At 38.0% G+C, this 15,498-nt stretch overlaps 1 protein-coding gene across 1 annotated transcript in view; it reads right to left on the reverse strand.

Moving 5' to 3' along the window:
- Window positions 1–5,246: 5,246 nt before the first annotated feature.
- The window catches only part of LOC150080595 (cartilage oligomeric matrix protein-like), a 301,419-nt gene continuing 291,167 nt past the window's right edge, over window positions 5,247–15,498 (reverse strand). The window contains exons 22-25 of the mRNA XM_090382000.1: window positions 9,991–10,174; window positions 7,785–7,882; window positions 6,649–6,788; window positions 5,247–6,241 (exon numbers count right to left, since the gene is read on the reverse strand). Of these exons, the coding sequence (XP_090238126.1) occupies window positions 6,069–6,241; window positions 6,649–6,788; window positions 7,785–7,882; window positions 9,991–10,174 (595 nt within the window). The 3' untranslated portion in view covers window positions 5,247–6,068. The remainder of the gene's footprint in view (window positions 6,242–6,648; window positions 6,789–7,784; window positions 7,883–9,990; window positions 10,175–15,498) is intronic.

The raw sequence follows: 15,498 nt of genomic DNA on the forward strand, positions 1-15,498 counted from the left end.
CAGACATCAAATGCTCGGTATTAAATGGGATTATTAGATTATAGATCTGAAGCACCTGCAACGAACCAGACAGGCAAGCAATGATTTCTAAGTACGCCATAAAGAACTATGAAATACAATATAACACCACTCCTTCATGAAGCACTAAAGTACCACAGAAGAAAAGAGCATTGGTAACTATAAAATACAGAATAATACGCTAGAGGGTAATCATAACAGAGAAAATCTCAAAAGCATTAAAATATAAATGAACGTTATAAAATGGTTGAGCACTTCATGACGCAAGGGAACTTTTCGTGGCTTTTTATAAAATTAAAGTTCGTTATTATCTCCGATGAAAGTGTGTTTGCAGAGTAGAAATTACAGCGCAATCAGTGCACACGTTAGCTTTAGCAAATCTTGCCACAGTTTTAATAACTTCCATCAGGGTTGTTTGTTTACCATGCCCAAGGCACGTTTCCCACGTATTAATGAGCAATACTTAACGATTGCCTCTCATATTTAAATCATTTCGATGTTGTTTTAAGTCAATAAGCTTAAAGAATGTCTCCAAGTCTGTGTGTGTGTTTTACAGACGACGCTCCATAATTTAATTATGCTGGGATTACTTTAAGGGATTACCATCTAATTAGGTTTTCATTAATACGTCTTAAACTGTCATTCGCTATCGGTGCTGACGATTACTCACCGAGTATGAGGCGCTGTGACTTCGTAACAAGTGTCAAATCATATTTACAGAGAGAGAAGGGTGGAAATTGGAGTCGGTCGTTAAACAGAAGGAGGTGTTCAGTGTGATCAAACAGACTGAGAGAAAAGCAGAACTCGCTCTGGGAGCTACGAACAGAAGTTTAATACTTGCAAATATCGTGTGACACATACCAGTGTGTATGTTTACTGATGGTTTGGATTACCGAGTTGGACTGGATTATGAATTGAATTAAGAAGTCCTGGAATAAAAATTATTTACAGGAAAATCGTGTTTTTATTGATTTTATTATTTTCTCATACTTTCCCACCGTCAGAAGGTTATATTCTCCTACATCACCAGACTGTTAACCTCAACTACCAAGGAATGCGCTCAAAAAGACACTAACTTGAACATAACCTTCCTGAGGTCCAGTCTCTCGAAACTTGTTTTGTTTCCCCTAATGATTTGTATTTTATCGCTGAAATAAGAACAGCGATTCTCCTGCAAAAAAATGGATAATATCAGTGTTATAAATTACTAGAGTGCATAACGTTGGAAACATTCTGGCGTAAGCAGATTTGGCAACACTGTATGATTTTTAAAAGGTGGTAGGGTATTCGTATATATCTCGGGGAAGACCAAATTTTTAGCTTCATTCCTGAATGGGTGCCACTATCACTCATAAATGATTGGTTATTTTGGCACAGCAATAGCAGATCTACAACTTGAAAACAACAGGAAGAAATAGAAAACGATGTAGTGGGATGTAAGTCACTCCATAAAATGAGAAGGAAAGTTAGGAAAGTGACCATGGTGAATGTAACCAAGAAATACAATACTGTGTGGCACTACTGGAGCTCACTTCCACTAGCACAGCAAGTTATATCTCCTCATCACTTATGAACTAAGAGCCTTCTCCCTGTGAATCAATAAACAAGTCGGTTAACGTACGCAGTGTAACATTTCAGGCACATTAGCATATAATAATTCATCATTTATAACAAATCAAAAGCAATGACTTTTATGCGAAAACAGAGAACGTATCCTTTTTGAGCATTTGCCATATTGCCCTTTCAAACCTTCAATCAGTGTACGGCAACGTGCATAATATCCAGTGCTTCGGCTAAATTATATGGATACTCTATGAGATATATATGAAAAAGAGGAATAATAATTGGTCAAATTTTAATGAAATTTAGGAAAACTCGATAAATAGTTCTGAAAGAACAAAGCCAAACTTCACGAACCTGAATCCACTGAGATGGAGTTATTACATGCGGGGATATGGAAAAATAAATAATAATTGCCGGATTTCTACTGGTCCGATTTTAGTAAAATTTGGGACATCCGACAAATCTTTCTGAAAGAGCCAAATATAGGATGTTATTAAAATACATCCACTAGGACGTTGAATAGCACCTAACAAAATATCTAATATGAAACAGCAACCCACATGGCACTAGATGGGTCAAATGTTCCGGCAACTCCACTTAACCTTAAAGATCAAGTGAATCAATGAAAGCACCATTTGTTTTCCCCAATGGCGATGGTCTTTTCCAATAGGCAATGAACCGCACAATAAAGCTAGAAATTGTTGGCATGGTTCAAGAAACGAATGTGCAACAATGCAGTTGGTGTTGTTTGCATCAATATTTTTTTTTTTTTTTTTTTTTTTTTGGAAGACAAGATGACGCAGAAATTGCTCTTTGCTTACATGAGTGCCGCTTACCTTGCTCACTCCCGCTGCCCAGAAGATATTTATTTTTTATTCTATGTCATTCAGATCCCGGATATCAACGCATTAGAGTCCTCCATGACCCTTGTGGTTTCGTGGCACGGTGGTTAAGATCACATACTTTCACACTGTGCGGGAAAGGTCTGGGTACGAATCCCATCTCAACGGGGGAACTATAATTGTCTTTTTTTACAACGTCGACGAGTTATTTGGACTCTTGTCAGGGGTTTTCTTTTAACAAACTGGCACATCGATCGAAGGATGCACGTTATTACAGACATAACATAAAAATGCGACGTAGCCTTAGTTGCTTTAGCCCATAACACACACCCTACCACTGAATATTTAAGTAATGACCGAGTTTGTAAATTTGTTCTTACTCATTGTTTATATTGCAGATTTGGTATAACCGAGTGGTCAACGACAATGCAGCAGTACAGACTTTCGAGTCCACGTTATCGCTAACTAGCTAGGGTTAATGATAATATTCTTGTTAAAATGAGTAGTTGTAAACTACTGACCGATTTTTATTCAATTTTTAAATGTTTAAAGACATTTAAAAATCGATTAAATATACAAACCCTTTAATGCTTAAATATTATTAGATAAATTGATTTGAAATTTGTAGGAGAAAACTCATGAGGACTCAGTACATAGTAAACTGTTTTAATTTTGTGTTCGATATGCCTTATAAACCTTAATTTCCGGGGTTGAGGAGGAAGAAATCATGCACACAAGAGACCGATTCGGGCGAAAGTTTCGCCACGATATTTAAGGACAGTCCAGAAAATTTCCTCCTGTAGAATGGAAATTCGAACCAAACTGTTTTCCACACTGTGTAGATGAACATCGATTATAACCACCGTGCTAACTGCGAGGGATTAAGATATTCAATAAACCAACTTGAAAACAGCCTCGTGAGCATCTCAATTATTCTCTGATATTTCAATTATCAAACGAATATACGCTGGTCCCAGACTACGAGCAGGATAATAGACAATTTCTTAGTTTCTTGTAGGACGCTGTTTAATAATTCAATGATGTTCAGTGATGTAAAAAAAATGAATAAACTTATTGCTAAAATCTTCATTAAATAATTGTAAATGCAAAGGAGTGTTCAAATACTAATTCAATTATCTTTATCCGAAGAGCGGTTCAGAGACCAGAATTTGACAATAATTATCAACATGAAATACTATTATATAAACTGGAGCTAATTGGGGTTACAGATAAGATCCTCCGTTAGATCAACGACCGGCAAAAAAGATAGGGGACGGAGTCATAAATGAACATTAGTCAAGGTAAACCAGCGGAGAAAATGAAGCCACTTATGTTTCCAATCTTGCAAATAATGAGGTTGGTGTGGCAGTGCAGGGGAAGTGGTCAAAGTTTGCTGATGATATAAAGATAGAAAGGGTGCTTGGTTAATGGCCACAACAAGGGCACCTTGCTTCAAAATAACTTAGATCGTCCGTGCAAATGGTAACCGAACTTAAATAATGCAAGTTTTTTCACTTAGGGAACAGAAATCCAGGAGTTACTTACAAGCTAGAGGAGTGGAATTATAAATGGTTCAGAACGAAAAAGACGTTAAGATTCAGTCAGACATGAGATTTTCAGTGCAGTGTAAACAGGCGGCTAGCAAAGCGCATGATGTCTTGTCTGTGATATATTTTAAGACCTTCGCAAGTGGGAAAAAAGGATGTCATTGTCCCTTTATATAAGAGGATGGTGAAACTGCATTTAGAATATTGTGTTCCGGTCAGGAGGCCATACTCAAAGAATGACATAGAACTCCAGAAAGGGTTAAAAGGAGATCAGGCGGATTGGTGAGGTGTTGCTAATCTATGTCCATTTGAAGAATGATTTATTAAGATGCGAACTGCAAAGTTTGGCAACTAGATATCTTACGGGAATGGACCTAACAGCGGTCCTGATGGGAACCAATAAACGAGAGATTAACGAGATAGGTACATTTTAACTGGTAGAAGGGAGAACGACCAGCGAGTTCAAATACAAAATTTTTCCGAGTAACAGAAGGCTGAATCACATAAACTTTACTTTCGGACAGCGTGTTGTACTGTAAATAATTGGAATGAAATACCTGCCATAATGGTCGAGGAAGAGAGTTTGGTAAAGTTTAAAGCGGAATGAATAGACACTTTTTGGCGAACGGGGAAGGTATCAGTGATAGAGAATGTCCTTCCTAGCAGGCGCAGAAAAAAAGTCTGCTTCTTTGCAGCATTAACAATTCTAATAGTAATACTAATCCCACGAAATGCCAGTCTGTTATACACATATGTCTGTCAGCAGAGTAGACCACGGTGTCAGTTGTGAGATGCGTTTGAGTTATAAATTGTAGCGTAACAGATTCAACAATAGTTCACTCAGGACAAGACTCTTGGTATGTAGGTAAAGGGTGTAGAGGACTGTCAGCCTGAGGATATTCATTTCAGGATGCAGATCAATCATCGTTGTATGGCAATTCGTGTTTGTTGGAATCGAAGAAAAATATTACGTTGAATGCGAGCCGTTTCCATTTCAGGTAATAATTGCTATTACTTTCATTCAGTTCTACAAGAAAAATGTGCTGTATTTATTAAAACAGTCAATCGATCTATGAGATCACTAACAAACGGCCTTAACTAGACTTCTATTGAACATAGCTCATACCTTAACGCCTCTGCAACTACAAGGGAACTGCTACCTAAAGAAAGAAAAACTATAGTGTCGATACAATTGATTCAAACAATACTCCAACTGACAAAATCTACAAAAGGCTTTATTTCTTCAGAAGTAAAATTTTTACAACCGACTGTGGCAAGATTGTGTATTTTCAAAGTTGGCACATGTTCGTATAAGTCTCGATACATGAATCCAATAAGAAACATGTCTCTGAAAATGCAAGTACAAATTACAATATTCAATGGCGTCTTCCAGTGTACGTTAATAGACAGCTTGGCACATACGAGGGTCTCTTAGACCTTCTTATTGACTTTGAATTCTTCATTAGAATACAGATGATTGTCTCCGGCTTTGGATTAAAGTAAGAGTTATCTTAGACAGTATTTTCAGCAATGAACTATAAAGTTTAAAGCATAAAAACAGATTTAGAAATAAATCATGAATCATTATCGATGATCATCACAATGGAAAACCTAACTATTTAAATTATATTTCTCTTAGGAAAGAAGCCTTTTCGTTTACCTAACCCTTCTTCAGAACACGTTGCTTTTTTCTCATGGATAACCGCACGTTATTTACATGCAAGCTCCTTTCCTTTTCATTTTCACTAAAAGAAAAAAGAAATTAGGCCACTGCATTCCTGATGTGATCCGCTCTGCATTTAGAGTACATTCATTACTGATTAAGGTGGAATAGTTTTTATTGCTACATGTTTTGCGTAAATATCCCAGGAAAAAACACCTCAAACCTCACTTTCTAGCATTTGTTTCTTTTTGGCAAAGGAAAATCTATTTATATATGAAGTATTGGACAGTCTTGATATCACTGTAGAAGCAAACAGATGACTCACAAATGCCAGTGAGAACTGCGTGTGTTTGTATACAGAGGGACAAGTTGATGCGAGTGTTTTGGATGACGTGGTTGATTCCTTAAAATATTTTCACAAAAAATAAGCGTTCTTTAAGGGCGATATGGCACTTTTCTGTAACCTCTTCTTATTTCAGCTGCCGCACCTCTGTATTCGGGGGTTCTTCTGCCTACTTGAATGATTTCTGATAGCCGTGTGGTGTCCAATTCTACTTCTTGTTGGAGACGACGAGGCAAATCGTAAAATACGGTAGATGGGACTGCTTCTGCAAATAGAAAAAGAAGTTGGTTTTAGCAGTTGGCCAGTTACTGAGAAGACAACCGAACAATCATTTAAAGCTGCAGTGTAAGAACGTTTGCTTCTGACATAAGGGTAGACTGAAGTCATACAAAATGAAAATAAGACATTTTATCATTAGCCATGCAAAAGATTACTACGTTTATGAAACTGGACTTGGAATTCAATGAGAATTAGAATTTACGTAGGTTATATTTATCACAGTTACTCAGCGGGATAATTGTGATAAAGTGGACTTTGTAATTAAATTGCTTCGATCCTAACAGAGGGCTGCACTGACTTGTCTTACAGCTTCTAGGAAGTGAAATCTTCCTTGACAATTTAATGATTATCTGGCAAGCTTAAAAGCAAACGACAGGAATTAATGAAGCTTACCATTGCATCGGTACACCAAGTCTGACCAGATGATGGACTCTTGAGAGAAACAGAACACTCCCAGTCGACCACCCTTCAGTCTGCCGTCAAATATGTTACCAGAATCGGCCACCATGTTTTCTCCTTCAAATATCCTTAATCTGCAAGTTAAAAACACAACTATTTAAACATATAAGCAATGCAGGTTGTTTTTATTTTTTTTATACGACTAAAGTATGAGGTTTCAGTGTACTGTGCTCATTCTAAGATTGTATCGCCTATTTTGATAAACGCGAAACCCAATTTTCCTAGTGCAAAGCCATGCCTCCTTCTCTCGAAACCGACCAGGTCGGCCCCATAAATTTCTCCCGTCTTGGCAGAATTTGAAATCAACCAGCATTTTCGGTCCATGTAGGAGGGTGATGTTATAACAGCTTTGCAACGCGCGAAGGTACCACCTCTGTGTGAAACAATTATTGGTAATAGAAGCGAAATCTCTGCTAGTAACTGCATAGGACCCCATAAAATGTACTACAGTCTGTTGAATCTTAGCACGCACAATACACTGATGCCTTCATCCACACATAAAACAGTTTGTTCAAATGAAATGAGGTTCCTTCTTGTCGATCTCCACTTACATTCATAAGATTAGTGTCACTGGCAAAACAGCTTTCAGGGCACTCCTTGATCGGATAAAACGTAGCCAGGAACCTGAGGCGATGCATAAAAGGAGTTTTCATAGTTATGTATATTCATGTGATTATTAAATTTCATGATGGTTAGCATATGGACAGGATTTCGGCATTTAAACTTTGTTCCATGTGAAAAATAAAGCAATTGTTTAATTTTGAAAAAAAAGATGTGCAACAAAACTTTTTGTAGATGGAGTTCTGGAAACCAGCTTATTTTTATTTGTCTCAGTAAACTGAATGTAAATTTTTTAAATATATCAACTAATAATAATATAACTGTATCCTTCCCTTGAATTTCACCCGAAACATAGCTTAATTGGTACATTCAGTGCATGTCTCGAAGTATTTACCCACTTGGAAAACTTTGCTTCTGCGACCCTAGTGCTTATATAGCTAAAACAGAACAGCCCTTTACAGTTTCATAACTTTGCACTTTATGAAAACTTCTTCCCATCTTTGACTTACCTGATGAGACTTATGTGGGGTCTGTGCAGCAGAAGCCAACGATACGCCATCTTCTCTTTCCACCCGACATTCCTAGGATCCCGCCACAGCAAGCGAACCTAGAGACGTAAATCAGATACAGTGAGTGCACGAATATAAAGAGCGTTGAGGTGTGTAATCTTTCCCTCCAGAGTACATTATAACTGCCACCAGTACATTTTATTGCCCATATACACCAATACGTGAAGAAAACTCTGACAATGCAAGAATTTAGGGCATGCTTTGGACACGTTTGCTCTGTGGACATCTTTCATTGAATAAACACCAACTTCCGCGAAACAAATTTTAACTCTAAAACCTATTAGAACAAATATTCGCAATATATTTCCTTTTGACAGTGCACATTATATTTGGTAAATGTTCAAGTATTTCCAAGTTTAAACATTTCTCCACCTTCGTATTCCCACGTGCCCTTCTTAGTGTTTCACAGACTGATGGTAATTTCGAATTGCTCATTCAAAAACTGAAATTCAAAAACAAACTAGTGATCCAAACATTCCTCTTGTCACTGTAAATGATAAACAGGCTTAGTTTATAATCTTTTGCTTATAATTTCAATATTCGTATAGTTAGCGCTGGTCTTTTCAAGTTAAAAAGGAACAGTAGTGAGTGAATCTTACGTAGTAAATTGAGTACTTATTAAAATTATTATTAGTTAAAAAACTGCAGAATAGGGTTCAGGTATGGGACTGGTGGTAACATATTACAATCATACCCACTCGTTTTATTAGAACCAAACCCATTTCAGCTAGCTACGCCTAAAATACATGAACCAATCGGATGATCTTATCTCAATGGGACAAAGGTAAATTTAAAGTCAAGCCTTGCATAATAAAAATAATAAAAAATACTACTTAAACAAAAAACCGCACTAATTTTTTCACGGTATAATTTTAATGTCTTTGAAGATATAAAGCGATGCGTTATGAATTTGATAATAAAAGACCTATAGATATCTACCAGAAGATTTTCTTATTGCAACTAAAACGTGTTTTTAAATGAAGCTGGATTTCAAAGTAATTCTTGAATTTCAAATTGTATACCAGATTATAAATGAAGAGACAAAACCTAATGTGCAGGCAAAATTCTTATTGAAACTGCCGATAGAATATTCTTCAGTCACCGTGGCTCAAAGTTGAATGTGAAATGTCAGAGTTTCATCACCAATCTTCACACGATATATACATAAATCATTGAGACTGCCAAAACACATTCTACTGCAGTAGGCGGTTGTAGTAAACATTTAACATTTTTCATAAATCATTCAGCTGCACGCAAAATTTGAATGGTAATACTAGCAGGCGCACCAAGTTTACTACAGCACACCATAAAGTTCCTGCTTAGGCTCGATAACGCCTAAATCCACGGAAATCGAATTTCTGAGGACTCATTCGTCTAAACGGAATACTTGAATGGTAATTCTAGCAGGGGCACCATCCTGTTGACTGTAGCGGACAAATTCCTGCTTAGGTTCGATAACGCGTAAATCTATGGCAGTCGAAATTCTGTGGATTCAGCGACAAATAAAATATGATACACTCTAGGAGGGCCACAGTGTCAGATGAATTTACAGGAAAGAGCATCACCGTAATTAGCGGTCACGTGCGCTAATTACGGTGCTGAAACGCGTGTACACCGTAACCTCGAGTTTGACCATTCGGACTACTGCGGTGGAATCCAACAAAGAGTAGAAAGTTATTCTTTGCCGAAAGCTAATTGAACCTTAGAAGTGTTTAGCCTTTTGGGATTTAATTTAGAACTACTGAACTTCTGGAGGACATGGTCTAGATGGCATTCATATCAAATTGGACTCTTTTTGTGGTCAGAATAGTCCAGTAAGGTGGAGTAATAAAGTACTCGCGGCATGGTACAGACCACGTGATACGGGTTCGAACGAGCGATACGTGAAACTTAGATGCTTCGTACATTATCCTTTAATTGAAGTTTATCTTATCTGTTGATACAAATGAATGTCACTCTAATATACTGCTGACTAGAAGCTGTCACAAACTACAGTAATCACACGAATTCCGTATTCCCTGTTCTATCAGAATTATTTCCTTTAATGGCGTTCATAATTTCTAAGTACAGCTTTACGAGAGCGCCTGCGTATGCGAGCTCAGTAATTTTTTTAAAGGTTTCGCGCCTTTACTATTTCAAGTATTACCTGGTTTTCAGTGTCACCTGTGTGCCAAAGGGAATTCCGCATCAACTGTCCAGGCCCGGTTTCCGAGGTAACCAGCTTCAGTTGAATGCCTGGCTCGGCGACAGCACGGAAGGGCGTAGCTTGCCAATAGGTCTGCGTGTTTTTCTTCCACATGACCACGTAAAAATTCGAGTTGTCTTGGTAGCTGCAACAAAAAAGAAGTTATAATACAGTTGAGTCAGTAAGAAATCTTCGAAAAGAGTTAATTTCTTATTGATATCTTTTTGTTTTTTTTGAAAACTGTTTTTTTCGTCTATTCATTCAATCTAGACGATATTGGAAAAGAAAGCTGCACTTACTGAAGTAATGAATCAATGCAACACGCTGGAAATACGCTCCTGTGGTATGTGAGTCTTCGGGGAAAAACCTATTCCAAAGATACATTCCAAGTGCTCGATGATTATTAGGAGAGGTTTGAATCAAACTGAATACTGCATCCAAGAACTGAGCATTCTGATCAAAGTTTAATTTCAGAAGCTTTTTTTTTCTGTTCTTTGTCATTCAAGACACAAAAGTAGAAAAACAACCTCTTGCAAACTCTAGGACAATCAAAATAGAAGCGTTTCATTCCAAGCATTATATCACTGACAGACAATCTTGTTTTGAACGATATAAAATCTCCTAATTCCAATCTGAGTGCACTCAAACAGAGTTTACATTTAAAAAAAAAATAATAAATAAATAATGCAGTTTTAGGACAAGTATTTACGTAGTTGGGTTTATAATGATGCTACGTTACTAAATTAACGAATTCCTATTTAAAAGAAATAAAGAATCGTTCAAAAATTTGCATTTTGACTGTTAAGGAATTAAAGTTGCTTTAAGTTTTTGATCTTTAATCTCTGCTTAATTTGATACTTAGTCGATTTTTTAGCCACATAAAAAGTTTCAATGCCAAAAACGAGTTAACTGTTTTCACTGATTTTGAAGTTAAATTTGACTTCTTTTGGTGTGAGCCTACCCTAGAGCGTGTTTGCCAAGCTGAATGTCCTAAACAATTTTCTTTTATTCAAAAGTTATTTTTCTCATAGATTGATACAGATTAGATCAAACCATCTTTTGTATGAGAAGCAATTAACGAGGCGTTCCGCAGGGCTCAGTCCTGGGCCCCCTGGTTTGGAACGTGCTGTTGTATGATTGGTTAAAGCGTGATTGAGGACCTTAAGGTCGTTGCATTTGTCGATGATCTTACAGTAATCATATCTGGAGGATGAAGGAATCACTAGAGTTTAAAGCTCACCAGACATTACAAGATTTATATCAGTGGGCAATAGTAAATAAACTTAAAATCCATCCTGGCAAAACTAAAATAACGGTTTTTAAATCGCAACTAGATGTCAATCGCCCAGAACAGATAAAACTTAACTCTGTCAAGCTTCTTATAGTAACAGAATATGAGTACTTGGCAGTTATGATCGACTGTAAATTAAGTTTCTATTTACATTTGTCATATTTAGCTGAGAAAATAAACTTTACATGTCTTATATTAATAGTGTCAAAATCAGATTAGAGGCTGTGTAGGAGGACATTGTTACTCTATTACATAGCGTTATTTCTCCTTTTAAATCTTTCTTTAACAGCGTTGCATCTTGAATTGAGTACGGTAGCAAAACAAAATGAATGAAGTCAATTATATATCCTGTATGTCACTATTAAGAGACCTTCTTCCACCTTGTCTTTATTTTATTAGGTCTTGTCCCTTTCATTCTTACTCGATACTCACGAGAACGCTCTGCACTTGATTTCAGCCTCGTTGAACACAAATTTTATTTTTGAAAATTATTTGTTTTATTGTTTTTTGCTAATGCAGTTCGACGAAATTCAAACGAATGCCGTTTGAATTTTGTAAATCGGTTCACTAGAACTCGAGATATCGTACTGGTCACGACAATTGTGTCACACGCTCTAATAACATCGCGTTGGGTGCTCGGCACAGTCTAGTGGTGTGAAGCGCCTCTGGTGGATGACGTACTCACCTCAGTGCGTCCTACAAATTACTGATACCTACAAATTATTTTCGCATTCAAATTGACCTGCAAACTGATCCAAAAATGGAAAAGAAAGGGTGTTGGGACTATCTTGTTAATAAAAGGCAAGAAAGATGGATTTCTTGAATAACAGGAACAAGATTATTTATACTTAATGTGAAATATTTAATGAACAAAGAAATCAGGAAACACTTTTCTATGGGAATGTATACATCGTTTATAATAACAGGTCACGGTTCACTAATGAAACTGATTTATATCAATGTGTATGGTAGAAGACTGGCAACACGTGTTATATAACTACATTTTATGATGATTTTTTGTTAGAATTACAAAATAGCATTGAAAATATTTCATCTGAACACGAATTTAATTTATTTTCTATCAGTGCTTCTTTTTCAGACGTTAAGACTGCAACGGAAATTGATTATTGCTAGAACCCAATACTTGAGGAGGTGACACCTAGTTCTCTACTTTATGATCATTACAGAAAATTTCCTGCACAGATCATTATTTTATTTTTATTTTCTCTATACAACGGGATCTTTTTTTTTTCTCTCTTTCTGGATTGGATCCCCAGAGAATTATTTCACACACTGATTTAAATCTACCTCTTGTGAGTGAAGAACATCTGCAACAAGACAGACAGACATAGTGGCATAGTGTTTTGTGGAAGGCGCCACCGGTGGTTTCCCACATCTGCGCCATGGTACTTTGTGAAGAATTTACAGAATCTCTGTAAAAGCCAGAAACAGTGTGGTGTCTGGTTTGTGACAGAGTTGTGCTGTGTTCTGTTGTTCTGTCTCTGGCTGCTTAGCCGCAAGGCCCCTAAGGGAACCCCACGTTGCCCGCCACCACCACTGGGAGGTGAGCCAGGCTGCCCATTATACTCTGGCTGGCCTCCGCCAGGGTTGCCTGAGCTTCCTGACGGAGCCAAAAAAAAAAATAAATAATAAATAAAAATAAAAATTAAAAAAAAAATAATAATAATAAAAAAAATAAAATAAAAAATAAATAAAATAAATAAAAATAAAAAGTAATATAAGTAAATAAATAAATAAAAAGAAATAAAAAATAAAAAAAATAATAAAATAAAAAAAAAAATAAATAAAAAAAAAATAATAATAAAAATAAAAAAATAATAAATAAATTAATTAAAAAATTAAGTAAAATAAAGTAACAGATTAAAAAAAAAAAAAAAAAGGGAAGAGAGAGAGAGGAGCATAGAAAAAGAGAGGATTTGAGGGAGAATGAATTTGGGTGGGTTGACAGGGGAGAATAAATCCACCCTAATTTAGGCGAAGTATAGGAAAGAGTGTGGGTTTAAAAGTCACAGGGGACAGGTGCCCCTGTGTAATTGTCAATGGCATAGTGCCTGTAGATCCCGCACTGAGGTCAGTGCCAGCAATCCCGCACCTAGATCGGTGCCAGCAATCCCGCACCTAGATCGGTGCCAGCAGTATATCCTACCCATTTCGGGTTTGCGATGACTTTTAAATCCCGCACTCCGAGGAGTGCCAGCATCCCGCACCTTGGATGGTGCCTGCAGTGGATCCTACCCTATTAGGGTTTGCATAATTATGTCTGCGTTTTTTCCGGGGGAATGGAGAGTTATCCCACGCCGGTCCGGTTTAGTTCTTGGGCTCTGAGTTCTGCAATCTTAGCTCGCCTAAGTGCAAATGTTTCTTGTGCATAGGTGGTTAATGCCTTATAGGTATCTTCCTCGAGTAGCAGAATGAATTCTTGATTGAGAGGGTTTCTCTGTATTGTGGTGAGGAATTTAAGCCTAATGTTGTCGTAGCTGGGGCACTCATACATGAGGTGCCCCCAGGACTCCTCTTCGCCGCAGTGGCAACGTGGGTCATTCTCGATTCCCATGGCGGTCAGTTTTTGTTGGAAGGATCCATGGCCGGTGATGATAAAGGTCACATGGAGGCCAGGCGAAAACCAGGGTGGAGGTTCTGGGTGAGTTGAACTTATGGATGGAAGGAATCGTTTTGTGATGGCCCCTTTTGTTGTAGTGTCCCAGTCATGTTGCCATATCTCTTGTAGATGTTTGGTTATCCGTTGTCTTTCCTGCCTGGTGCCGTTTGTGGTGTCAAGTTGAAAATTTAGCAGTTGGGTTGGAACTCCCTTCCTTAAGTGATAAAAAAGCCCTCTTTTAACCACTTCTAAGTATAGTGGCTGACATCCAGTTAATACCTGCAGAGCAGGGGTGCTGACGGTGCGGCATGCCCTGCAAATTGAAAGGAGCATGAACCTCTGGATTGAATCCAGCTTACGTTTATTTCTTGCTAGGATGGCTTTTCGGTACCAGTTGGAGGCACCATAACAGACAATTGGCACGTATGCCGCTTGGTATATCAGAGTAAGAGCTTTGTGCTTCAGCCCCCAGTCTGCCCTGCTGACCCGCCTTATCATAGCACTGTACCTTTGAATTTTGTTGGCTAGATACTTTAGGTGGTGGTGGAAGGTAAGCCCCGAGTCTAAGAAGATACCTAGGAGCTTGACTTCAGCGTGCAGCCGTATGGGCATAAAGTTTAATTTTATTGTAGGTGGTCTTGTGATTTGTAGTCTGCCTTTAAGGAGTATGGACTTTGTTTTCTCTCCTGAAATGGTAAGGTTGTGCAGGGCTGCCCAGTTCTGAAGTTTTACCAGTGCTCCATTTGCCATTTTCTCTAAGTTCGTCCTGGTGTTAGCACATACCAAAAGGACAAGATCATCCGCGAAGGCCAAGGGCTCAACACCTCCCAGGTCCATGCCCAGGAACTCATCCAGGACAATAGACCAGAGGAAAGGGCCAAGCACAGAGCCCTGCGGACAGCCTCGATCGATGTACCTAGTCACTGTCTGGAATCTGTTGGTAACTTGGACTTTTCTACCAGTTAAATATGACCTTAAACTGTTGTATAGGTTGTTGGAAACATTTGATTGCCGAAGCCTCCGAAGAACACTGGGCCACCATAGTCGATCAAAGGCCCCAGCGAAGTCTACCATGATTGCAAGGGAGTACTTAAAGGCTGTGTGAGTTGCTTGAGTGATTAAACTGTTAATGGCATCTTCTGTGCTGCTACCTGCTTTGAATCCAAATTGCTTGTCACTTGGAAGTTTTTGTTCTTCATATCTGGCGGTTAAGCGAAATAGGAGCAGGCGTTCTTGTAGCTTGGCCATTACAGAGAGCAAGGCAATCGGGCGGTAGGAGGTTGGAATTTGTGGTGGCTTGTCGGGATTTTTCAATATAAATTTCAAGGTTGCCGTTTTCCAGGATGTTGGAAATGTGCCTTCTGTCAGGCACCTATTTAGAAGGCTTAGGAGAGTAACAGGATAGCATTCTGCAAATTTTTTAACCACATCCACTTCCAGCAGATCAGCACCAGGTGTTTTTCCTACTTTCATTTTGTTTATTGCCAAGTCCATCTCAATGTTAGTGAAGGGGGATTCCACAGAGGCAGGATGATAGTTGTGATTTTCATCTACTATT

This window comes from Mastigoproctus giganteus, chromosome 9 (genome assembly GCF_048544385.1).
Source record: "Mastigoproctus giganteus isolate SK-2022 chromosome 9, ASM4854438v1, whole genome shotgun sequence".
In the NCBI taxonomy this organism is placed as follows: Eukaryota; Metazoa; Arthropoda; class Arachnida; order Uropygi; family Thelyphonidae; genus Mastigoproctus; species Mastigoproctus giganteus.